The sequence below is a fragment of the Phocoena sinus genome, chromosome 8, assembly GCF_008692025.1.
Source record: "Phocoena sinus isolate mPhoSin1 chromosome 8, mPhoSin1.pri, whole genome shotgun sequence".
Lineage (NCBI taxonomy): Eukaryota > Metazoa > Chordata > Mammalia > Artiodactyla > Phocoenidae > Phocoena > Phocoena sinus.
In genome coordinates, this window is record NC_045770.1 from 9,637,091 (window position 1) to 9,664,433 (window position 27,343).

Here is a 27,343-nt window from a genome sequence, read left to right on the forward strand (position 1 = left end):
GAAGAAAGAGCTGCAAGACTTCTCCCGGGTCTCAGTTCCCAAGGATGGTGCGCTGGCGAGGTCTCTCAGCCTTGGGAAACGCGCAAGGTTGGCAGCACGTTTCCACCAGCCTTCGGTGGCCGATGCCAGGGTGAGCAATGACGTCACCCCAGGAGGACTGTCACCAGATAAGCCTGCCTGGTTTAACTGCTCATCGAAAGGCTTAGGAGTCAATCCAGACTCTTCTGCACAACATTTGGCTGACCCTGATTTTGCGGACAGACATCATCACTTGTCCTCTAAATCTTCCAAAGGACATCAGGGCTGGACAAGACTTCCTGCGGCCACCCCACCCGTCTCCTTGTCGTCCATCCCGGAGGAGGCAGGTGGCCTGCTCTGGGTTGCTTGCTGCTTTCCTCTGAAGGGTCCAAATACTATGGGCACCGTAAACTAGTGACTGCGTGCACAGGCCCACAGGCCTGTTCTCTGAGCTTCTGACCCTTTCCACCACTTACCAGCTGTTGGATTTGGTGATGAGTTATTTAATTTCTCTTTGTGTCTCTGTCTCCACACCTAAAAAAAATCAGGATAATTAATAGTGTCTGTGGGACTTCCCTGGCGGTCCAGTGGTTAAGACTCTGCACTCCCAATGCAGGGGGGCCAGGTTCGATCCCTGGTCAGGGAACTAGATCCCGCGTGCCACAACTAAGACCCGGCACAGCCAAATAAATAAATATTTTTTAAAAATAGTGTCTCCCTCCTGCAGCTGTTGTGAGAGCATCTGAACAGCGTAGGGCATTTAGAATAGTGCTTGGCACCTAGGAAGTGCTCTAAAAATGTTGGCCTTTTTGTACCTAATTAAGTCTCCATCATAAGACCTGTGTTAGGAAACATGACTACTCGTGTTGATTTTCCATTCAGTTTAATTCTAAGAGTACACGTTAAGCTACAGCAGTGTGTGAGGCTCCTTACTAAGCGCTGGGGAGACAGCTAGACAAGCATGACACGGGATGTGCGTTGGAGCATACAGCCTAGCAGGGCAGAATTAATTAAGTGCAAAACGTAAGCGCTAACAGCTGTGAGTGGAAAATGGATAAATTTTAACCAGAGGGAAAGAGGTGGTCTGGGAAGGCTCCATGGAGGAATTAGTATTTAAGTGAAGACTTAACATATGAATTTCAGTAGAAAAAAGGAATGGAGCATTCTGGAATAAAGGAAACATTTGAGTAAAGGCACTGAAGAGAATAAAACCCATGGAGAGTTTTTGAAAATAGGAAGAAAGAAGTCAGGGCTTATGGAAGGACACAGAGGAGATGAGGACGGACAAACAAGAGGGTCATATTGGTGAGTACTTAAAGTTTAGTTTATTCTTTAAACAAAGGGATGCTATTCAAGTTTTTTTCTTGGGGGGGGGGGCGGGCAGTAACATTATCAACCTGTATTTGAGGAACAGCAGTTCTGGTGACAGGGTGAAATATATACTGGAGAAGCAAAAGATGGGACACACAGAGGCCAATCCAGAGACTGTCATTCAATCGGTCCATATTTTTGGAGTATCAGCTATATACATGGCAAACAGTGCAGGTAAGTGATGGAGAAAATGAAATAGGGTGGGAGAAAAATGTGGGATGAGAGGAGGTGGGCAAGGGAAAGAAAAGTCCTATGAAGATTTATTCAGAGGCACAGATTAGAAGAAAACCAAGAATGTGGGATGATTCGGAAGTCAAGGGAAGGAAGGAGCCAGTGTTTGTTGAATGACTACCGCAAGCCAGACACCAGGCAAAGTGCTTCACACACAAAATCCCATTCAAGCCTCCCAACCACCCTGAGAAACAGACATCGAAAGTCCCATGTTAGGGGCTTCCCTGGTGGCGCAGTGGTTGGGAGTCTGCCTGCCGATGCAGGGGACACGGGTTCGTACCCCGGTCCAGGAGGATTCCACATGCCACGGAGCGGCTGGGCCCGTGAGCCGTGGCCGCTAAGCCTGCGCGTCCGGAGCCTGTGCTCCGCAACAGGAGAGGCCACAACAGTGAGAGGCCCGCGTACCGCAAAAAAAAAAAAAAAAAAAAAAAAAAAAAGTCCCATGTTAGGATGAGGAGAGATTTTAAAAGGTGCCTGACTTGCCCAAGTTCACACAGCAAGTGGAAGAGGAGCACAAATGTAAACCAGGGTCTCCCTGCTTTAAAGCTCATGCTTTTTCAATTACACCACATTTCAGAAAGATAAGTGATGCCCAATGCTGTAATGAAGTCAGGCAGGAGGAAGACTGAGATAATCCCATTAAATTTTGTAATTGGGTCGTTGGTGACCTCTGAGGGAACAGCGGTGGTGAGGGCAGGAGACGGAATGCGATTGCCATAGGTGGAAGAGCACGGAGCGAAGCAATACATGGAGGCTGCAAGAGACCGTGCTTTCCAGAAACCAGGCAGTGGAAGGAGTGCCTTTCATTTCTATTCGTTCTTAAATAGTTATTGAGCGTCTTCTATGTGACAAACACTCTTCGAGGATCTGGAGTTAGACTGGGAAAAGTTGTGTGTGTGTGTGTGTGTGTGTGGTGTGTGTGTGTGTGATTGTTGGCAGATGTTATGTTTCAGAGGAACAAAATGTGACTGTACGATTATGCCATTTAAAATGGAGTTCTGCCTATATCTGCTAAGAAAATTGAAGCTTGGGGGTGTACCTGGTAATCTAGCAAATCAATCAAAAAGTATTTAATATGCCCAGACTCTAAGCATACCATAATACTGGGTACTGTAAAAGGTTTCTGAAAAGCTTCTGCAAAACTATTTATTTATTCCTCAAAATAATTTTTGAATGTTTATCAGAGATGACCCTGGCCTCAATTGCTTCAAATCTTGAGGCAGGGGGGAGAGCAGAAAACCAATCCAAGAACTACAGTTTGGTAAGAAAATCCACTTCAATAGAAGCATGTACCAAATGCAGTGTGAGCCCACAGGAGAGAGAGCTTGATCCAGAAAGAACTTCATGGAGGAGACAGTACCTACCCAAGGTGGAAGGTTAGCAGAGGAGTTTTCCAGCTAGACCAAGGGGGGCATGCTTCCAGGCAGAAGGACCACTTGTGCAAAGGCACTGAGGTGTAAAAGAGAGCAGGGTACATTCTTGGAATCACAAAAAGAACAGCCTGGATCATAATGTTCCATTAGGTGAGGGATGAAAGCAAGAGATTACATCTACTATAAATCTTCCTTCATTCACCCATTTAAACACAAATTGATTGAGCACGCTATGTTCTACGTGCTAGAAAACAAGGTGGGGGTGTGTCTGTGCACATAACCAAGTCTGTGCCCTGGAGGAGTTTACATCCTGGTGATCGTAAAATTCCAGAATGATGGAACAGAGATTTCAAAGATCTGACCCAACCATCACTTTATCTCCACTGCTCCTTCTGTTTCAGAGATTAGAGAAGGAGGCACAGGGAGGTTACAGACATTTACTAAAGTCACATATCAAACAGCCAAGGATTCACAGATGATAAAGTGCTTTGCAAGCAAAGACCAAGACGAAGACCTGGAGGCTTAACTCACTCAAAGAGAAGGGCCCCAAAGCTCTAGGAAATGATTCCTTTCAAGCACTAAAGCAACCACCTAAGGCTTTTATTTCTGACAGAAACGCGGGCTATTCCACCTCCCTTAAATCAGAAAAGTAGCCTCCTTTTACAAAGACGCAAACCCGGATCCAGAGCAGTAGAGATGTTGGAACAGTGCTTCCAGGGTTGACCAGAAGCGTGGTAACTTCTTGCCCTGGGGTATGACGCTGAAACTGTAAAAGCTGCCCAGTTTGTTCTGATGGATACAATGGCATGTTTGACAGGCATGACAGGGACACTAGCCTTTACATACCACTTCAAACCAAAAATTCGAGTTATTTTGTTGTGACACAGGAAGGGGCTAAAGAAGGTTGGGCTCAGGAGAGGCATTTTAGCCCCTGTAATCCACATCTGGACAAAGATTCCCACTGCAACCTGAGTTATTTATCCTTCTGCAAGGAACACATCTGGAGGGAGTAAGTGTAGATAATTCATTCCTGTAAAATTCTGCATTTAGTGTGAGCTCTTGCCTTGAAATGAAAGTCACACTGTCAGATGTTCCCACTTTTCAGGAATAAATAGTCCACCACCCTCTACCCTGGCGGTACTCTGCCCGCAACTGCCCCCTAGTAGCAACGCCGGTGCTTGCATTCCCCCACCCCTACTCTAGAAGCTAAGACCCTGGACCACTGCCCACAAGATTCACAATTCAGTGACTGCTTGGTATTTTAAACACTCTGAAATTGGGATTTGGGGATTGGTTATGCTGGGTGATCTCTGAAGTCTCGATTGTAGCTCTCACAGTCTATGAACTGGAAAGGTCTACTTTGCTTTAAGCAATCCTGGTGTATGAAAACACAGATTTTAAAAATGTATGCTCTGCGGGTGGGCTTCCCTGGTGGCGCAGTGGTTAAGAATCCCCCTGCGAATGCAGGGGACACGGGTTCGAGCCCTGGTCCAGGAAGATCCCACATGCCGCAGAGCAACTAAGCCCGTGTACCACAACTACTGAGCCTGTGCTCTAGAGCCCGTGAGCCACAACTACTGAGCCCAAGTGCCACAACTACTGAAGCCCATGTGCCTAGAGCCCAAGCTCTGCAACAAGAGAAGCCACCACAATGAGAAGCCCGTGCACTGCAACGAAGAGTAGCCCCCGCTCGCCACAACTAGACCGTGTGCAGCAACAAAGACCCAACACAGCCAAAAATAAATAAAATATAATAAATTAATTAAAAAAAAATAATAAAACAATTAAAAGGTATGCACTGGGGGGACTTTCCTGGTGGTGCAGTGGTTAAGACTCCATGCTCCCAATGCAGGGGGCCCGGGTTCGATACCAGGTCAGGGCACTAGATCCTACATGCATGCTGCAACTAAGAGTTCACATGCCACAACTAAGGAGGCTGCCTGCCGCAACTAAGACCTGGCATAGCCAAATAAAAATAAATAAATAAATACTTTAAAAAAATGTATGCATTGTAATGATCATCTTATAATACAAAGCATTTGTTTTACAAAAAGGATTCATTAAGACAGATTGTTTCTTTAGGTGTAGGAACATTTTTATTCAATTAATCAACTTGAATACGGCACACTCTACGAGGAGACCACCATTGAACACCAGATGTCCACATGAACCTGAAACGTCACTGAATGCTGAGTGATCTTGTTTCTTCATAGTTCCAGGAAAAGAAAGAGCTCCGTTTCCCATACCCTCAACCACTCCCTTGATGTAAGTTAGTACTTTGGGAAGACATATTAACTCTGTCTAACAGTTGGAAAGTTTTATGAGCAATAGAACTTCCTTAGGCAATAGAATTATAGGCCTGGAAGACACATCAGATACTTAGTCCAGTTTCATTAGCTATCTGGTCCATTCTTCCTCTGCCCTGTCCCACCCAAGGTCACAAAAAGAAACTGAGGCACTGGTAAGCTCAATCTTGGACCAAGGTCATAAGGCTGAAATGGAAATTGCTTTCTGTTAAGTCAAATATCTTTTGGTCAAATTCCACCTTAATTCCTTCCAGTGTTGTTTTGGAGGTAGTATTTTGACCTCAAAGAATAATTAAAAAACAAATGGTACTCAGGAATCCAGATACTCATTCTGCTTTTGTCCACACACATTCTGTGTGCATCTAATTCCCTCATAAACCCACAGAGAGCAAGAAGTTAATGAAACAAACACCTCCCTAGAACTGATCCCAACACGTGAACGTTCAGATTTGCACAAAAGACATCACAGTGTTTATTGCTTTTGCAAAGGCCTTTTGGCTTTAAACAAATAGAATTCCTTGATGTGGGAAATTCCTCTCATGCATTTCAAATATTGCTCAATTGATACACAATTTTGCAACAATACTACTCCTTAATGAACGTATGTCTGTGAATGATCAACTTACATGCTCATATTCTTTCATTTCAAAGCAAATATATGATAACGATGGCTTGAACAAATGAAAAATCTGTTTTAGCCAAGCATAGATTAGAAATGTTCCAATGGCCTAAAAATTTGCAGATTCATCTAAAATTTCTCGAGCCAGGCACTGTATTTTCTCATTTAAGCCTCACGAAAATCCTGAGGTCGTGCCAATTTTCCCGTTTTAGAGATGAAGAAAACCAAGCCCAGAGAGATCAGCTTTAGGTGCTAAGATGCGATTCAAACCCAGGTAGTCTGAACCCCAAACCGGTGTTTTCTGCACTCCTCCATGTTACTCTATTTCAACTTCCTGTAAAAAATATATTGTCAGTCACTATTCAACTGGTTCTCCCTGCCATTTTTTGTGAAGACTTTGATTTGCAATTTGGTAAATAAACTGATACTTGCGACTGTGATTCTACAAACTGAGACACTGTTTTCCTGTCTAATGCGGTCAGTTTCTATTTGTTCCCTATCTAAAACACACCACAAAGTTAATACCAATTTCCTTGGGTCTTCCTATTGAATTCTAAATACTCTGAAAAGAAACTCTATCCCAAACATTTAGTAGAATTCACTTGGTAGAAGTGCTTGCAAGAAACACTTTGTTTATTTTTGGCTGCGTTGGGTCTTCATTGCTGTGCGCGGGCTTTCTCTAGTTGCTGCGAGCGGGGGCTACTCTTGTTGCGGTGCGCGGGCTTCTCATTGCGGTGGCTTCTCTCGTTGTGGAGCACGGGGCTCTAGGCGTGCGGGTTTCAGTAGTTGTGGCGCGCAGGCTCAGTAGTTGTGGCACACGGGCTTAATTGCTCCGCTGCATGTGGGATCTTCCCGGACCAGGGCTCGAACAGTGTCCCCTGCATTGGCAGGCGGACTCCCAACCCCTGCGCCGCCAGGCAAGTCCAAGAAGTACTTTGTATTGGCACATTCTGGTCACGTAAGCAGTTTCTCATTTGCAACTAAAGAAGTCAGTGAAGCCCTAATTCCTACTTTGTGCCCAAGTGTCTCTCTCACACCTCTTACCTGTTAAGAAGTCCACCTGTAGATCTCAGGTGAGTCAGCAGGGCTCTGCAGGTGCTGGTGCCTGGAGGCTTCTGTCACTGAGATTTTTCCACACAATGCTCCAAGCAGGGCCTGTGCACAAACAGGGCAGCCTGAGGCTCCACTCAGTTGGTTTGCTTAAAACGAGGCTTGCCACCGTCTGCTGAAATAGTAGCTTAGTAAACACTAAAGACTTTTAAAAGTATCTTCTCTGTGGCCTTTGGGTTCTAATTTAGCTTCCACAGGTAGATCTAACTTGTTTGCAGGACTTAGGAAGGCAGTAGCTTCAATCTTGCTAGCCAGGGCAAAGTCTCTGTTCTTGAAGGCTGGCTCACATGATCTCACTCTGTGCAAGTTCACCCTTGCATCCTTGGACCTTGGAATCAGGACATTAGACTCCATCCCCACCGAAATGAAATCTCCCAGCTTAACCAAAGAGCGACTAGTCAGTACTCCTTGGTCCCACTGTCCTTCAGGCAGGGCCCCACCAGGATACTGAAAACCTAGGTTACTGCTCTGCCTTTCTCCCTCTCCTCTTCTCTTTCTTCCCTCTCTCTGTCTCCGTCTCTTTTTTTCTCTCTCTTTCGCACACACACCCCATTCTTAGAGATTCTCCCCCCTTCCTTCAATGACCAGACACTGTTCATCCAAAAATAAATGGTGGGTTCCCCATCGGGGAGGTGTCCAAGCAGAGACTGAACGCGTGGAGGACATTCTCACATTGAGGTTGAGACCAGATGATTTCGGCGGGCACTGCCCAGGTCGAAGGCTGATAGTATCCCAGAGGTTCCAACGTGCTGGAACGAGTCCACAAGAGCTTCTAATTGTCCTTTTATGACTTCTCCTTCTTTTCATTTTTGAGAATGTCCTCCACATTCATTTAAATCAATCCTTACTTGTATAAAAAGACCTTGGCGCACTTTACCCACACGGCTTTGCAACACATCTTTTTCCACCCTGTATCATAATTACTCGTGTACCTTTTCCACATCCCCTCAGACTGTAATGCCACCAAGGCAAGATTTCTGTCCCATTCATCTGTGTCATCCTGTTACACAGCTCACCGCCCCACATGGTGTATCTGCTCAGTGAATGTCTGTGAGTGAAGAAATGGTGGGTGGGGCGGTGTTGGTGGAGGGGAGTCCGCAGGACTGAAGAGGCACCCAGTGCAGTTAGCTTCCCAGCCCCATGCTCTCTGGGGTTGCTTGCCCTTCTGGAGAGACGAAGGCTGAAGAACACGGTCCATCTCAGCCCTGCAGTGTCCCTTGGGACAGCTCTGACCATGGTCGTACTTTCCCTCAGATCATCACGACACACTCATGCTACATTGCATGGGAGGTCTCAGGAGAAGTCACCTGGGACTATAATGCTCCTTGCCCAGAACATCCATTCCTGATTAACTAAAAGCTCGGGTTTCTTAGGTAAGGGTGTTTGGACTATGAATCTTTGGGGAGCGATTAAAGGAAGGAACAAGAATGCATTTGGAAACAGCTGCTTACCTATCAACTCTTAAGAAAACACCCTGAAATGGAGTTAAATCAATTCTCCCTCAGGGACTGGTGAGGGCCTCGGTTTAACCACTCCTGTGAGAAAGGATTTCATCCTACTCTCTTGCGCAGATCTCCAGATAGGCCCAGCTCCCAGCTTCCCCTTGTGGGAAGCCCAGGCCCACTTGAGTTCTGCGGCTGCCCTGCACTCCAAAAAATAACCACCCTCTTCCATGGTTTCCTGTCCCAAGGATGTTTGCCAATCTTGATTATAAGGCCAATGTTAAGCCACGATTTAGTTCCACAATTAAATGACTGTTCATTCCGTTTGAGTTTCAAAGGGGAAAAAATACCTTAGAGGAAGCCACCCGCCACATTTTATAGATAAGGAATTCAGCTCAAGAAGTGCCTCTCTGTTGGCTGTCTCTGTTAGCCTGTTTGCTGCGGTACGAAGACGAAGTTAATCCATTAATTACGGAGGAGCTGAGTCCAGAACCACAGTAGCACATACTTTGTAAAAAATAAACTTTAAGAGCAGTTTTTGATTTACTGAAGTTACCACATACTTCTACACGTTAAACTGCTTCATCCTTCCTGTTACTGTTTTACTAACAGTGCTCTCTACAGCATACTGTCAAAATAATTTGTTTTCCATTTTATGGGCACTAAGTGCCTTATACGGGTAAGAGTTTGGCCCAGGTTCCAGGAACAATTTGCTTGTTTTCTGAGGGGAAATGTTACAAAGAACTACTGACGTACACAGGTTCTATGCCGAAGGTGGGAAGGGAATTTTATGTAAACTAGACCAATCCAAACACAATCATAGTAGGACTAGCTAACATTTACTGCACACTTACTGTGAATCAGGCATGATCTCGATTAATCCTCAAATCACCCCAATGAGGTAGTTGTTACCCCCATTTTCAAATGAGAAAAAAATGAGGCTTGGAAAGGTCATGTAAAGACACACAGCTAATCAGCAGCTGGGTTGGGGTTCAAACTGCACAACTGAAACCAAGCAGGACCCTGTGGGGCTCCTGGGCACGAAGCCTTTCTGTGTCCCCCGTTTCTTGTTTGTAGGGAACAGCCTCCAGCCTCCATGACCTTCCCTGAGTGTCAAAGGGCAGATGCGAGCAATTACTAATCAGGGAAGGGAGGGGATGCAGAGACAAAGGAGGAGACTACCTGCGGCCAGATTAAAGCAGTGCAGGCCCTGCACACACCCTGATTCTTATTAACAACTCTGTCCTTGAACCGTTGCTATAAAACTCCTCACCAAATCCCCCCAGGTTGGGACGCAGTGTTTTTGAGGGGCAGGAGCCTGCCGTGTCTGCCTTAGCCTGCAAAGCAATAAAGCTATTCTTTTCTACTTCAACCAAAACTCTGTCTCCGAGATTCAACTCGGCACCAGTGCGCAGAGGCCGGGTTTTCGGCATCGCAATCTGATCCCAGAGTTTGTGCCCTCCCACGGTTAGCTTGGTCTCTCCTCTGGCGTGGAATGATCTCTGTCTTCAACGGCAGCATCTTGGTCCTAAACTGGTACCTGATTTGATAACTCGTTCATACGCCTATCCTACACAGTTATGGCACGTGCCTTGTAAAAATATGCATTCTTAATATCCATCACATGACCAGTTTGCAATAAATGTCAGTACTGGTATGTGCAGATAAGAATTCCCAAAGCTGGCAGACGTATCTGCATATCCTTGACATTTACAGCATACTTTCCAGTTACATTGAGCTCATAATACTCCTTTATTTCCTCATGTATGGTTGACAGTATGACCTAGCAGTTACATGCAAGGTTCTGAAATAGAATGGCTAGGTTCAAAGCCTGGATCCACCATTTATTAACAAGTTAACTAATGTCTCAGTGCCTCAGTTAACCCACGTGAAAAATCAGACTGTTAACCACAGTGCCTGTGTTATGGGCTTGTTGTGAGATATAAACAAGATCATACACATAAAGCTCTTGGCACAATCCCTAGCACATAGTAAATGCTAGGAAAAGCCCATGGAGGCATAACTTTTGCACCCGCCATCGTGTGTATAAGCATTGCACACTCATCGCTAATGTAGTAAGGGCCATCGAGCAGCAAGGGATGTCTGGTTGCACAGACACATCATACATACACCAGGGAGCCCTCTAAACATCCACGTCGCACAGTGCTACACAGGCTGCACGTATGAAATCCACGTATCATTTCAGCAGTTCCCCACTTACAAAAAAAGAGATGGATAAAGACGGAGGTCAACTTCATAGCTTAAAATACAGGTTTTTAAATTTTAAGGCCTGTGGAGAAGGGGGGAGGTGGAAAATGGTAACAATCGGAACGATTACGATCATGACCGTGATCACTATCACTAGTACGAACAGAACTCTCAGCGTCCGGCATCTCAGATTTCCGTACTTGCCTTTTCTAAGGGAACGAGAGAATGCTCGATTGCTTCCTAACAATGGAATGGTTTTTGCCCGTTCAATTATCAGCTCCATCACACCCCACAGAAGTTAAAAGATGGCATCTGGGTCTTCTGTTCAAGCGGGTGACCCTTCTATCCCTTTCATTACAGGAGAGGCAACTGGTAAAGTTAATGCAATGTACTGTAACTAATGCCTTGGAAATACCCCAAGCACGACAATCTTAATCCACTTTGAAGGCCAGCTGTATTCAGAACGTGAGGCTTTATACTAAGCTATATATTATGGTAAAATCAGCTGCAGGGGAAAATTCTCTTTGAACCAAAGAGAAACCATTTTTATTTATTTCTATAACTTACAAGACACTGATGCCAGAGGGAAAAACCGCAAACAAACCTCGACAATAAGATACCAAGTTACCCCTTGGCTGGGCTACAGCAATGGCAGCCGTGTGGATTTTGCACAAAGTCCATGTATGTGTGCATGATATCTGGAACCCTTATGGGCATCACGGAGTCAACAATTAACAGGGATTCTTAATAGGAAATACTTAAAACTCGAAGTCCAGTTTTACCAACAAAAAGCAAAATGGCAAAAGTTAGCGATTAAATGGTGACTAACAAGAAAGGACTCTTGCTCATCGTGCAAGTTCTAAGCTCCTCAGAGAGGACCCAGAAGAGGGAGAGCTCCACGCTTTCCCTCTGATCCCTCCTCAGGTGCTTCGTGGAACGTTCCATTCATTCCTGAATTTCAACAGACAAAACGGGATGTGCAAATGGTCCCTGAGTTCTTGTGGAAGTTTTCCAATGTCCCCTCACCACCACCACCCCCCCCACCGTCCCATAATTACGTTTCCTCATGTTGGTCGATCAGTTCTCTATTCCAGACACATTCCCCCAGCGCAGCCACCAATGCGACGAGGGAAAGGCAGGAAAGGTCACAGCTGAGTGCCCCACAGTTCTCATTTTGACAGTATACGTGCTTTGCTACATTTCTCAAAGGTATAAGGGGTGATACCGAATAAAGAAGGAAGTGGAACTTTTCTCCACTGCTGGCTTGGAGGGCAGGAAACCACGTGTGTCCCACCTTCCAGTAAGGGTGAGAGTCCTTACCCTTAGGTGAACTCAGGGCAGACTGTGATATAATCGACGTTCTTTTGCAGGCAGGTAATACTCAAACTCAAGATGGATTCTGTCTAAAAACAATACTTATAAGGTAAGGAAGAGAATGGATACAGGTCTTTGAGTTTCTTAGCTTAAAAGATGAAGTCAGACAAAGTTATGGGGAAAATAGTATACTTAGGGAGTGGGGCTTTATATAATAGCACCAAGCTTTTGGAAAGCAACATGGAAAAATTTACTTAGAGCCTAACACCTTTGCCCTTACATTCCTGCGCTTACCAGCTTTGTTATTTGGAGGAATAGGGTTTGGGAGTTAGGGAGACCTGAATATAAATCCTAGCTCTATATTCACTGCCTACGCGACTTAGCCAAGCTACTTACTTTTCTAGGTTTCATTTTCTCTTCTGTGCAAAAGGAGAAAAATAATACACACTTCCCGGGTTGTGAAATTAAGTGATACACTACAAGTAAGGTGCCTGGCACATAATAGGCACCCAACAAATTGCTTTAGGTTTTGTTTCTCTTTTTTCAACAGTAATAAGAATTATTTCTTATGTAAGAGAGAATGTTTATTTAACAGTGAAAAGTTGCCAATAACCAAAATATTAAAAGCAGAATGACTAAGGAAATCATGGGATTTTCACTCAGAGGAGAAATGCAACTATTTAAAAATATAAACATACATCTACTATATATTTAGTCACATGGTTATTTGCATAGATTTGCATAGATTTGCCGGAAGCGGAAATATATTGCACATACACTAAAATGATAACATCGTGTTTGTGTGTGTGATTTTCTATATTGTACTAAGTGGTGTCATTATACATTTCACTTGCTCATAATAATTGATTGTTTTTAAGGCAATAAAATATTTTTAATCTAAAAAATGTCAAAATTAAATTCATTCCTTAATTTAAAAAGAAGAAAATTAGGGATGTGCAGATGGTCCCTAGGTAGTTCTCAATCTCTGGCGAAATATAACTCAAGCCAGTAACGCCAAGCCCACACCTGCCACATCAAGACTAAATAACAGCAGATCAATTCCAGAGCTGACATGATTTCTAGAGATCTACCTGCTGGATTCCTAAAAGGAAACCATCATCTGCCTTGTTTATTTGATTATTTGATGCCTGTTGCAGATATCTGTTATGCCTGCTGTACTCTAGGTACCATGCTAGGAGATAAATCTGTAAGTATCCTGTCCTTGAGGAGCATATAACCTACTAAAGAAGGTAAACTATCAAAATATTTAAACAGAAGGCCCTGGGAAAGTGCCCCAAGAGGTAGGCAAGGCACTTTAGGGATAGCATCCATTGTCTTAATAAACCACAGGTAGGCATGAAGGCGGAGATGTGTTTCACAGGTTAAAAAAAAAAAAAAAAAAAATTAAACCTTGCCTGGAAGCCATTTAGCAACTAAGGGGCAGAGCAGGGGAACTTGAACTCTTGTCTTCCAACGACACACTCTCTGCTCTCATCACTTCTCACAGCCTCTCCCTACAGACAGTGATCTGGGAGTTCTCTTTGCCAGCATCTTCTCTCTAGGTCTTCCTTGTCTTCCTCAAACGCTGAGAAAGCATGTGATGTTCCAGCTCTCAAGAAGAGGCGATGGCTATGCTGCCTTTTAGGGATGTGGGATGCAGCTGCCGCTGCCTGTTAGATCAAGGACGAGAAAGCAGCAGGGTGTTCCTGGGTCGGTGGAGACCCGGGCGCTCAAGAGGCTTGAATCCCTGACGGTCTTAGAAGCGCAGATGGGGCATCTCAGGGGCATCTGGGCACAGCTGATTTAGCTCTAAAGTATTTGTTTCTGCTCTGTCTCAGTAGGAGGTTGGAGCAAAGAAGTCTCCTAGACCCTCATCTTCCTCCTTTTACCCCATCCTGATTCCCTCACTCCCCTCTTCCTCCTCCATTTCTTTCATTTCTCCCTTTCTCGGGAAGATTTCTTCCCCTCTCTTTTCGCCCATTTCTTCTTCTGCTTCTATAAACTCCTTTTTTCCTTGTCCTCGAAGCTTCCGAAGGGTCTGGTCCCTGTCTTCATAATCACAGCTCTCCCACCTCGGCCTCCCTGAGCTTATTAGAATCAGAGATGTCCCGTGGGCGGTGGACATGGAGAACCCACTTGAAAAATCTCATCTTGAGACTCAATAATGCTAACTCCACCACAGTTCGAAACTAATTGAAACTCAGTGAGGGTAAGTCACGCACCTGTTATTGACCTCGAAAGACAGGGAAGAAGGCTAACTACCTATGGAGAAAAAAAAAACTGTACATGCTCTAAATGTTTGTCGTGAGTTTTGTTGTTGTTGTTAATTTGTTCCTTGTGAACTCTATTTTCAGGCACCTAAGTCACCAACTTTGAAGGTGGAAATAAGGCCCGTCTCTCACAAGTAGATGTTAACAGGAAGCCATACCGGCTGCAGGCAAAGGTCCTTGAGTTTGGAGCCAGCAGGTCATTAGGCTGTTATGGTAACTCAGCACCGACAGCCTGGACAAAGGGCATATTCTAAAAACCAAAGACAAATAAACAATTGACAATCAAGTCTCCTTCTCAGAAACTCTGGGTCTGGGTGTCAGGGCAAGAAAGGGCAGGCAAAACAGGTAAGACCAGACAAGACCCTGAGGGCCAGGTAACAAAATAAAAACCCACATCTGTATAGCCCTTTGTAATTGAAACACTTCCACACAAATGAGCAATATGATTTTTACAACACCCCAATAAAGGAAGTAGAATAGGTATAATGTTACTTTACAGACGAGAGGGCAGGATCAGAGAAATTATAGGACTTGCATGAGTCCCATAGTAAGAGGCAAAGGCGGGATTTCCAGCCAGGTGCGCCCTTTCCAAATAACCATAATTATGGAAAGTGCTTACCTGGTACTTAGGTGGTAAGACAATGACAGGTTGGGGCTTCTTAATTCCCCTTCAAAGGTCTTTTCACTACCTAAAAATGCCTACGTCATCAAATTATGTAATCAAATTTCTTTTTCTCTGGCTTTTGGTAAAATTTATTCTAATCAGTGCTGCCTCCAGGCAAATAACAGATAAAATTAAAAAGAAGACAAAGACTATAGACCAGTTCAATCCTTACGCTATTACTTCTAGTCTTCTGAAACAGTGACTATCGCACTTTATCTGGAGGTTATAGAAGCAGCGTTCTACTTTCGCCTGCAGTGGGCTTTCAACTAAAGAGGACCTCTAGTCTTCAGAGGTGTGGCCTAGAAGAAGCCTAAGAACCTAAACTTGACCCGCTGGATCAGTGTTATTATTAGGAGGCAGGGTTATCCCTGCATGAATTCATGCTCAGCCATTTAGAGACAGTCCAAATCAACCTAGCAGATTCCCTGTACATCCCAGTTATTGCACTTAATTATAAATGCTCATTAGCCATCAATGCCTTCATGCATTGGTAATCCTGCCAAACTTTTCTAACGTGACCTATGGGCAATACCCACCCCAAAAAAAAGTCTGGGACAAGTGCATCCCAGAATTCTTCCCTTGTTCCATTCTATTTTTAAGAAAGTAGTGAGCTATAACATGTCATCCATTTACACACTCAACTCATCCAAGTTATTGTGAAAAATAAAATAAAATCTGATCCCTTGGTTGGATAATTATTGACTTCTGGGTTCCAGTACTATAGTTTTAACATAACGTAGACCCTGTGTCTACACCAAATAAGAGAGGTGGCAGGGAAGCTACGAACCACGCAAACAACCAGCTGTTAACACATAGCAAAGGGGCTAGCAAAATCCCCGTGGGGATTCTAGACCGGCGTAATGCCTCACAATATCATTCTCTTCCATCTCACTTAGTTTTCTATTAGTGTCCTGGCCTTTTCTGAGAGCAGCTGGGAAAACTTGGGTCCAGAAAGATTGATCAGTCCTGCAAGTTTGCAACAGCAAAACAGTGATTCCTGACTTAGGATTCACGATGAGCCTATACAGTCTGCTCCAACTGGTGTTTGAAAATTTAGCTATAATACCAAAGGCATTTCTTAAATCTCACTGACAGAGATCTATATTCTCTCATTTGAAAATGTCAAGATTATGATCCGCACGCCTAGAAACTTCACCTCACTATAAGAAAACAGCCTTATAACCTTGGATTCAGGACCATGTGAAACCACCTTGGGGGCAACAAGCCCTTTGTCTGTCATTTATGGAAAAACCTAGCCTGTGAGGTCCTGGAGAGCAGAGGCTTTGCCTTGATGAAGGTTGGATTCACACAGTCTAGCTCAGTACTTGATACATAAAAGGATTCAATAGATACCTTTTGAATCAGTGAATGGACCTGCACGTTTAATTTTGGGAGATGAGAGAGAGGAGAATCAGCCAACTGACTGCTTATAGCCCTGGCGTTCAGGGGCTCTGAAGTGGCCAGGCATATTTTGAAAAGGTCATTTTACCAGCCTATAACTGCAGGCTAAAGTAGACGGGAATGGCGATCATTGGTGGTGTGGAAAAACAAGTTCTTACTGCCCCCTGGTGGTCAGGATGATTTCAGATTCCAAAGTCCTCTAGCACTCCTAGCACTGAATTTAAGCATCCTGGTAGCCAGGAGTCTGCAGGTTTCATTTACCCAACCCCTTCTCCAGACAGCAGAGTTCTCGGCTTAAAGGCCAGAAAGATGCCACCCCAATCCCAAAGTCCTCGAGGGAGGCTTTTCATCTCTATACTGAGAGAAGATGAATATGTCAAGGAGCTGAAATTGAACATTTTAAAGTGAACTGCCTTTCAGTGAATGGTCTGTGCTTTCAAGAGCTCCTAGAAAAAAAGGAAAATATTCAAGGAAAATAATAATGTCCTGTCTGGAACATTCAGATGTCTATCTATTTAAGACTATCAGGTCAGGTCACCCTTCTGAGCAAAAAAGACATTCTGGAACCCTTTCAGACTTTGAACTGTTAGCATTCCATGATTGCATTCCCACTTCATCGAAGGAGAAACTGAGGGTCCAAACCAACTTTTGGAAAAATGATAACTATCCTCTCAAGTCTACACAAGGTTTTCAGTTTTATTTTGTTTTATTTTAAATGTATGGTAAGTGAAAAACAAAAAACAAGAAACCATAAACTGCTACAGAGGTTCCTAAGGCAGCATCACATGTGCAGGGGTTTTTGTGTTTTATCCCACTTGTTGCCTCTCCAGGACCTAGAGCAGTGTCTGACTCATCAATACATATTTGGTGAATGAATGAATGAATGAAGCCTAGAGAGAAAGAGCTGTTTTTTAATGGAAATTATTGTTTGTTGGAGAGGATGTCATCTCCTTCCTTGAGAATCTTTAAGAACAGGTTGAATTCTCATTTACCTTAAAAATTATAGAATCTGACGCTGGAAGGAACCTTAGAAATCATCAATTTCTTCATTTGGTTTCATTCATTCACTTCACAGATGAGGAAAATGAAGGTCAGAGAGGTTAAACAACTCACCATAGGTCACACAGCAATTACATGGCAGACCCTACAGTGACTCCAAGTCTTCATTCCTGACACTTTCTAAAAGAGCAATGATGTTCAAAGTTTTTGGCTGTGACTTACAGTAAGAAATACATTGTGACCCAGTACACACCCACACAATTACACACACACAACACTAAAAATAGTTTCCTGAAACAATACTCACCTTCTCCATGTAATAACGTACCCTGGTCTACTGTCTACTCTATTTCATTTTTTTAATAATATTCTGATCACAACTCACTAAATTAATTTCACAACTTAAAATTTTAAAACGTTATAACCTCTCAGGCTGAAGTCCTCCAGAATCTTCTTCCAAGGAGAAAAGAACTAGAGTGATCAGCTTCTTGGGACTCCTTGGCCCAAAGATCCCAGTTTTATGACTCAGTAGAGGCAGTAGTATCTCCCACCGTCAAGTTTCATTTCACTTCCAAGAATGCAGTCCAAGCAACCCTGCTCTCCAGCCAGGGTGAGTAACCACACTACGGTGTTTCAGGACACAGACCAGGGCCATTGGTAGCAGCTTTGTCCTTGTCCTTGACTAGCTCTCTAACCCACAAGTTAGCAGGGATTTGCGTCCTTACATAAAAGAGCATGTCCTTATCTCTGCTGCCGTCACTCTCCCCTAGCCTAGGAGCCTGGGGGGAGGGGGCGGAGAGGGGAGCAGGAATAAGAGGAGCCCGAAAGGGGAAGCGCAGGACAAGTAGGTGGGTCTGAGGTCATCAGCTACGTAAATAGATGTGAACAGACGGAGTGCTGAACAATCTCCAGGAGCCAGGCAGCCTCCCCCCACCCGCGCACAGGGTTACACAGAGCCTCCTTCTCCTAAGCCCATTTGATCGTTTCCCCCCATCTCTTCCCCTGACGTCCTCTACCAAATATTCTCCCTCTCTCTCTCTCTCTCTCACACACACACTTAGATGCTAAGATCGTTCACGTGGTGGGAGATGGCTTCTCAGCTATTTCCCTTCTAACTGACAGGTTGGAAGTTTCTCCTCTGACTTCCCACTTTCGCGCTGAGAGTCAGCAAGACGGGATTTGGCAGGGGGCTGCTTTACGGCAGCCACGGCAGAAAGCCTCCCCATAGCAACCTGGGCACATTCCCATGACTCCCTGACACAGGTGGAATTTCCAGGGCTGGCAACTCACCCCCTCTCAGAAGCAGCGCACAAGCTGCAGGCTACCCCCCTCCCTTCCCAGTGAGTCTCAGCCTGGCTTCGGGCTGCCCAGTAGTGAAGGCAATGAGCCAGGAAGGGTGCTGGACAATACTTCGAATATTTATTGGCCCTTTCAGATATCCTCAGACAGCTTTGGAGTCTACGGCTCCAGGTCTTGAGTTCTGCTCGTGAAAGGGGAAGATTAGAATGAACTGGGAGGCAGCAGAGCACTACCCAGCTCTGCCATCAATGTGCTGTGTGATGTTAAGTCAGTTACTTAACCTCTCTGGCTCTCAGTTACCTCATTTTTAACATGAGAGATTCAGTTTTCTAAAAAACGACTTCTCAACATTTCTTTATTATATTGCTATGCTTAAATAAAATTGTATCATCACTCTCACTGTATACAAATCCCAGATTCACAATGAAGACATGCATCTTTACCAAAATAAGTACAACATAATTAAAAGTCTGTTTCTGGAATTGGGCATTTTCCCCCATAGTGAGATTTTTTTAATTTAACCATTTAAAAAAAATTGAAGTCTAGTTCATTTACAATGTTGTTTAGTTTCAGGTTACAGAAAAGTGATTCAATTATATATATTTATATAAACACACACATACACATACGTATATTCTTTTTTTTTATTTTAACATTTACTCTTTGTTGTGTTGTATGAAGTACCATGTAATGCACGTCTGTACTGTACTAAAACACCCATATTTCCAAATAACATTATGTGGTGTAGCCCACAGTCTCCGCAGAAGCATTGTGAGTAAAGTATGATAACAGATGAAGAAAAAAAGATAAAGCTAAGTATGAATAGTTTTTCCAAACATACACAGCTTACAATGGAACCCCAATGGAAAGTCAAATGGCCATATTTGATGTAGTACCTATAAAATGTAGACTCTGCGATAAAAAGCCAGAGGCACATAAAAATACATTTAACTTTAAAAATAACTTAGTCACAGTAATACTTTGCTTGTGTCTTACCAACATGTAGCTGACAGTCAAAATTTTGCCATATAGATATATAGGGATATCTAAGAGCTACAAGCAAATCCCCGAAACCCATAAAGTTGTTCAAATGTGAAAACAGAGAAAAGTTCTAACACGGAAGAATTTGCTACGGGGAGAGCCCAAACGATATAGAAAACAGTCTAGAAAAAAGGCGTGGGTGTTAAATAAATTTTGACTTCCTCGTGCTCAGAAAATGCCAGAGTACTGTAAAGGTCCCTAATGTGACTGGCACAGCCCTTCATAAGTAGTGCCAGTCCTGGCCAAGCCAGATTTCTTACATGTCTGAAGGTCTGAAAACAAAAAAATGTGAGCTGTACGTCAGCAATGCCCGCCGAAAATGGGTTCTGACTCACTTCCTCTCTTTGCCAGGATAGGTTTTTTTGTTTCTTTCACTGTTTTTGCAAACAGGGCATATATCAGGTAAAAACATATTCTGTAGGAACGTCATTTTAGAAAACCCATCACGTGACAGCAAGTATAGCCAGCGAAGCTCTTCTCTTTGACTGTGGTTAGTTTTGTTTTGTTCTGGTTTTTGATACCTTTTATCCCAAAGGAAAAGAGCCAGCGGTGTCCTGTTACTTACTTTTATCCATGACATTCAGCACCTCATCCAGAAATGAGGGCCCAAGATCGAGCTGCAAGAAGAGGAGGGAACCCATGAGATCAGAGAGGGACTCCTCTGATTTAGTCTTTTCCTTGACGAGCTCGCACGGGGCGGAATGGTCAAACCTGTCCTCCGCCGCCCAGTTGGGTACTGTTCGGAGAGGCTGCCCCTGCCCTGGCTGGACTGCGATGCGGACCCGCTGGACCCCCATGAGACGTCCCCCTGGTGGACTGTCCCGTTCTCCAACAGATTACTTTTCTCTGGCGCCTTCTCCTCCATGACCTGCTCACAGCTAAGCCGGGGCAGCCTTCCCGGCCCTAAGGACTCCTGTTTGGAACTGAATGTCACTAGTGACAACAAGGGCAACAGGAGTGCTTGGGGCCCTCTGATGGTTGGGAGGGAGATGGCGTTTTTGAGCACCGGGGAGGGCATCTCTGTGAACATGGAGTCAGAGGTACTGTTGGCCCGGAAGAACTCGTTATGCCCAGGGAACTGGCCCGTGCATGCTTTCTCCTGGTTTCCAGGTAGAAGCTCATTTCCTCGAAGAAAGGAAATGTCTCCAAAGACAGTAGAAGCTCATTTCCTTGAAGAAAGGAAATGTCTCCAAAGATGTCGTGCTGGCCCTCTTTGCCGATGTGAATGGTGTGGCAGAGGTCTCCAAGGGAAGGGCTGATCATATCCGGAGACAAGATGTCCCTCAGTTTAAATTTCTTTCCTTTCTTGTTATTGGCAGCTTTCAGGTAAATTGGGGTCTTGGCTGACATTTTGGAGTTTGAAGATGTCGATTTTGCAAAAGGGAAAAAGGGCCACTCTCTTCACAGATGTTACAGGTTTCCCAATATCCTTTTTGATAGGAGCGGTCACATCATTTTTCTCAAGTAGCTTCTGAAGTGGCTCTGAAACGAGATGGAGGTCTAAGAGGCCTTCCTGGACTTACAGCCAAGCAGGGGTTTCTGGAGAGCCGGTTACATCCGCCAGTCCCTTCCACAGCATGGAGAAACCAGCGGCGCCAAGGATCCCAGCCGCTGACCCCGGGGCCGGGCGCCCGGCACCGACAGTCCCCGAAGGCGCACGCAGTCCCTGCCTGCCACGTTCAGATCCAGCGGGGTCAGCCGGCGCGGCGCCTGCCTGCTCACAGCATTATGCGCTCCGAGACAGCGTGAAGGCGCCCAAGGCTGGGGTCTCCGGACTCCTATACGTATATTCTCTTTCAGATTTTTTTCCCTTATAGGTTGTTACAACATATTGAGTATAGTTCCCTGTGCTATACAGTAGGTCCTTGCTGTTTATCTATTTTATATATAAGAGCGTGTATATGTTAATCCCAAACTCCTAATTTGGAGAGATTCAATTTTTTTTTGAATTTTATTTCATATATTTTTATACAGCAGGTTCTTATTAGTTATCTATTTTATACATATTAGTGTATATATGTCAATCCCAATCTCCCAATGCATCCCACCACCACCACCCCCCGCCGCTTTCCCCCCTTGGTGTCCATACGTTTGTTCTCCACGTCTGTGTCTCTATTTCTGCCCTGCAAACCGGTTCGTCTGTACCATTTTTCTAGATTCCACATACATGCGTTAATATACAGTATCTGTTTTTAGAGAGATTCAATTTTTAAAACAACAAAAATTAATTGATCATCTCCAATGGTCCCTTCAGTAGTTCAGGGAATTAATTCATTATCTTGAAAACTAGCAAATAAATGAAACAGTCAACATTTGTTGGGTTTTTTTCCCCCTATATCAACTACAACACTAGATAATCAAATCGTTGCCAAGGGGAAGCACCTCCTTTTTAAAGTATTCCAACAAATACATAAAAAATAAATGATGGGACATGACCATTTTGCAACATCTGATGAACTGATGAATCTAGACAACGAGCATCAATGATTACTAAGGTCAATAAAAGAGAGACAGATGTTATGTGCCTCCCACCCACGAACTTGCCGAAAAGATCTACTCAGATCAAACCTAATCAGGTCAAACTTCTGGGTCCAGCAAGAAATTTGCAGGCAAAGAAGTGGACAGAGAACTGTTGAACTGCATTGCGAGTGGGCAGGCAGCACATTCCAGACTGCGAGGAACTCCACAGGCCATGTGCCCCGAGTTCCTCTCAAAATAAAGTGTAAGGAAAAGAAACCGATGAAAAGTGAACCTGGAGAGGAACAGGGACTCAGAAGACATGTCGACTTTTTAAAATGGAAAAGACTACACTAGCATGTCGAGAGAGTTCTGGTCAAACGATAAAACTGAAAGGAAACACCAGAAAATTATGACAACAGGAGTCAGCAGGGCGATGACTTTCAGGGCGGGGAGAGTCTATGGTTGGATCAGCAGACAGCACTGAGGGGGCTGATGGAGTTCTATTGCTTGGCTGTCCTCCCCTGCGTTTGTATTTTAATTCATAATAAGGTGATTTTTTTTAAATGAGAGAGTAGAAAAATCACCTTTACTTCCTGACAGAGCTAGAAGGCTGGGTTCTGGAATTCTAAATCTGGAAAGTGACAGGTGTCGTGATGACGAGGTTGGTTGTGGGACTGCTAAGCGGCAGGAGGCGGTGGGGGGGGGGGGGGGCAGGAAGGCCAAGGATGTCCTGGCTGCAGAGCTGCGGAGACTTGGCCTTGACTCCTGACTGCCACTTCCTGGCTGGGACACCAGGAAACTCAGCTAACCTCCCTCATCTCATTTTCCTCATCTACTAAGTAGAGATAATAGTTCTTGCCTTGTCATTATGACAATCAAATAAGATAACTCATCAGAGCTCATAGTACAGAATCTGGCGCACAGGAAGTACTCAGTACGGTCATCCTATTGTTATTATTATTACTAGTACTACTACTACTCTTGTTATTGTCTATCTGATTATTAGGATACCCCTAATGTGGACAGAAGTAAACCAGAAGGTGGATTTCTCCTTCAAAAAGGGAATACGAGAACATGGCCCCTTTGGGACACTAGTGACCGGGGCGGTTGCAGAAGGTGCAGCTTCGCAAGCCTTCCGCTGGCTCTCCCCAGTGTGACGTGTCCCCAGTGGACATGCTCCCTACTTGATCCACTCATCCTCTTCCCCGTTAAGCACTCAACCAGGCTTCCACTCGAAGCCACTCTCTCATCAGAAGCCACTCTCATCAGTCTGACGGCTTCCTGTTCTTGCTGCTCTCCGGGGGGTGCGGAAACCCCAGGGCACCACTCACCGCGTCCATTAGTCACTGGAGCCACTTTGTGTGAGGAAGCCTCCGGGACAAGCAAACACCGTGAGAGGCAGGAGAGCCTGGTGGCTACGGGGCTGATGACCCACACCCGCCCCCGGGTTACCTTAAGGATGAAGTTCTGAGTGGACACACACAGCCTTTGGAATCTGGGGAGCACCAGACCCTTGTCAGGAATTGCTGTGATGCCTCTGGCATCAGAATGGCCAGATGTCTCCTGCTCTCCTTACTTTAACTTCCTGGGCAGGGAAAGTAATAGACTCCCGTGCCATTTGGGGCTAAGCGTAGTCAGTCTTCCTTCACGTTATTATTCAGACAAGTTCCTCTTACCTGTGAGACCACGGGCAAGTTATTTAACCTCACTGTGCCCCCATTTCTTCATCTATAAAATCTACATAAGAGAATCTGCTTCATACGGTTGTCATGGAGAGTAACTGAATTAAAAAAGACAAATTGCTTTAAACGATGCCTGGCACGTGGTCTGTTAAAAAAAAGGCTCCGTTTCACAGTTTTCTGGATTCAAGTACTAGCTCTTTCCCTTATTAGTTCAATGACACTCGAGAAGTTGCCTCGCTTCTCCACGTCTCTGCTTGTTCATCTATCAAATGGGGATAATAATAGTGCCATGCTTGCTGGATTGGCGTGAATATGAAATAGATAATGCAAAAAAGATCCTGGCTTACACAAAATATTTAACAAACATTAGATATTATTATCCCTATAATACCAGATAATAAGCAAAGTTTTGTTTGTTCCTCGCTATCCAAAGAGAGCAAAATGCACAAAATACTCCAACAAGATACTGGGCAGAGATCCTCCAAAGCAAAGTCCTCGTCTCCAGGCACTGAGATATTCTCGCACACCACGAAATGGCACCGCTGGGATCAAGGATAGGCAGGTCTCTCAGGATCCATCACATCTCAGGGGACAGTAGAGCAGTGAGATACATGGTGTGGCACCTCTAAGCCACAGGAAAAGGGGATGGATAAAGGGGAACCAGCAAGCAGATTTTTCCATGGAAGGATGGTGAGTAAAGGGAGGAGGAAGGCGTGGCAAAGAGGAGAGAGGCTTCCTTTCTACCATATGAGGTGCATTCACCAACCCAGCCTCATTGTTCCAAAGAATGACCGAACCATTATTACGGAGAAACAGCAGCTAGAGCCTACTGGGGTAACAGGATTCTCAGAGTCTTGATCTCTAGTTGCCTTTTCGTTCTGATACTTCATTTGATTCTCTCAACAGTTCAGCAGGACAGAGAAAAACGTGAAGGGGAAACCCTATTTCACAGATGGACTGCAGACAGAAGAGAGAGAGAAACTTATCCAAGGTCAGGAACAACTTGGGTCTCTTCACCCGTTACCCAGCGCTCTCTGGCTGAGCACAGGTGTTCTCATCCTGGGCTACTTGTTGGAACCACCTGAGAAGCTCTGAAAAGTACTGGTGCCCGGGTCTCCCTGACGGAGATTCTGATGAATTTGGTTTGATGTATTTGGTCTGGACATTGGGATTTCTAGACACTCCTCATTCAGTTCTAATGCACAGCCAAGGATGAAAATTACTACTTGAACATATTTGATTTCGTGGATAATAAGTTAAATCCACACTTCACCCAGGGCAGCTCTGATATCTCCTTTGTCCTTTTGGGTAAGGCAGGCAGATAGGGAAAAGAAACAATGTAAAAATTAATTCCTTCCTTGAAAAATGAATCCAGGCATCTTTTGGTTATCTACCAAGAGGGGTGGTGTATCTGAAAACTTCAAAGGAGGGAAGGGTCCACTGTTTCCCTCTATACATTTCCAAAATTTTACTACTTAATTTCATTTGTGTTTCAGCTGAAAAAGAAAACCACTTTTAATAGAATACCCCTTCCTTAGTATGAAAATCAAGATTATCTTTCCACAAACTTGCTTTTCCAGAACTTGTTTGATTTCAATAAACTAAAATTTATTAAGGATCTACAACGTTCAATGGCTCATGCGACATTTATTGAGATTTTGCTAAATGAGTGTGACACAGTTCTACACTCAAGGGATTATAAACTTGTAGGGAGGACAGGAAAGGTACACAGGTAACTACCAGCAGAAAGTTATGCCAAGTGCATGGAAGTAATTAGGACACTGCTTATCACACCTAAGGTGCTCAGTCTTTATATGGGAAAAGAAGAACAGGAGGGGTGGTGGGAGGAATTGGGAGATTGGGATTCACATATATACAGAGATTGGGATTCACATATAGACAGAGATTGGGATTCACGTATAAAATAGACAACTAATGAGAACCTACTGTACAGCACAGGGAACTCTACTCAATGCTTCATGGTGACCTAAATGGGAAGGAGATCCAAAAAAGAGGGGATACATATATACGTATAGCTGATTCACTTTGCAGTACAGTAGAAACTAACACAACATTGAAAAGCAACTATACACCAATAAAAATTAATTTAAAAAGAAAGAAGACAAGGAGGGAAGAAGAGAGGTGGGAAGAAGGACTGGAAGGATGGGAGAAGTAAAAATTTACTATGGATTTTTTTGAGATGAAAGCCCATAATGTGTTGGGAGGGGGTTGCAATGGCAGCTTTGAGAAGAGGTTGGAGTCACGAGGTTTGGAAGTGGAGAGGCAATTCCATTTGGAGGGAACAGTACACAAAAACAGGAATGTGCAGAGGTACGGCTGTGTTTTTGCTTTTGTTTTTTTTTAATGTTTATTTATTTATATATTTGGCTGTGCTGGGTCTTAGTTGCAGCACACGGGATCCAGTTCCCTGACCAGTGATCGAACCCAGGCCCCCTGCACTGGGAGCGTGGAACATTAACCACTGGACCACCAGGGAAGGAGGGCATGACTATGTTTGGGAAACACAACATGGTATGACTGGAGAGAGCAGAAGGAATATCAACACTGAGAGTAAGAGAGAAAGTGGTGAAAGAGAAAGCTGTTGCCGGTATGAAAGCAATGGACAGAATAAGGTTCTTATTCCTAACTGGGAGGCAACAGGATGACAGCAAGTCTTGGTTTTCTCAAGACAGTATTCATTTACATCTCTGGTTCACGCATAATTACTAAGAACACCCTGCTTCACTCTCAAAAGTGCTGTGGTTTGGATAATAAATTATATGATCATCTTAGCAACAAGAAACCTTTAAGCTCCTTTAAAAAACAGAGGGCAGAGAGATTGGTTCAAGATGGCAGAGTGGAGGGGCGCGTACTTGCTCCCTCTTGCGAGAGCACCGGAATCGCAACTGACTGCTGGACAGTCATTGATGGGAAGACACTGGAACTCACAAGAGAGGATACCCCGCATCCAGGTACAAAGGAGAGGCCACGGTGGGATGGTAGAAGGGGCGCAATCACAATAAAATCGAGTCCCACGACTGCTGGGTGGGTGGCTCACAAACTGGAGAACACATACCACAGAAGTCCACCCACTGGAGTGAAGGTTCTGAGCTCCACGTCAGGCTGACCAACCTGGGGGTCTGGCGACAGGAGGAGTTCCTAGAGAGCCAGACTTGGGGGCTGGTGGGATTTCACTGCAGGACTTCGACAGGACTGCGGGAGGCAGAGACTCCACTCTTGGAGGGCACACACAGGGTAGCGTGAGCATTGGGACCCAAGGGAAGGAGCAGTGACCCCAGGGGAGACTGAGCCAGACCTGCCTGCTGGTGTTGGAGGGTCTCCTGCAGAGGCAGGGGTGGCTGTGGCTCACCGTGGGGACAGGGACACTGGCAGCAGAGGTTCTGGGAAGTACTCCTAGGCGGGAGCCCACCCAGAGTCCACCATTAGCCTCACCAAAGAGCCGGGTAGGCTCCAGTGCTGGGTTGCCTCAGGCCAAACAACCAACAGAGACGGAACCCAGCCCCACCTATCAGCA

General features: G+C 44.7%; 1 protein-coding gene and 1 long non-coding RNA gene across 2 annotated transcripts; one reads left to right on the forward strand and one right to left on the reverse strand.

Moving 5' to 3' along the window:
• The first annotated feature begins 996 nt into the window (after positions 1–996).
• Positions 997–25,791, forward strand: LOC116757908. Its single transcript, XR_004351112.1, has 3 exons — positions 997–1,323; positions 1,448–1,563; positions 23,133–25,791. It is a non-coding gene; the product is annotated as an uncharacterized LOC116757908 (long non-coding RNA).
• Positions 19,313–21,098, reverse strand: LOC116757907 (cdc42 effector protein 3-like). The gene is given in 3 exon segments (XM_032640376.1): positions 19,313–20,396; positions 20,399–20,789; positions 20,831–21,098. Coding segments are annotated over 3 exon segments (750 nt in total). The 5' UTR covers positions 21,017–21,098; the 3' UTR covers positions 19,313–20,223.
• Positions 25,792–27,343: the final 1,552 nt, after the last annotated feature.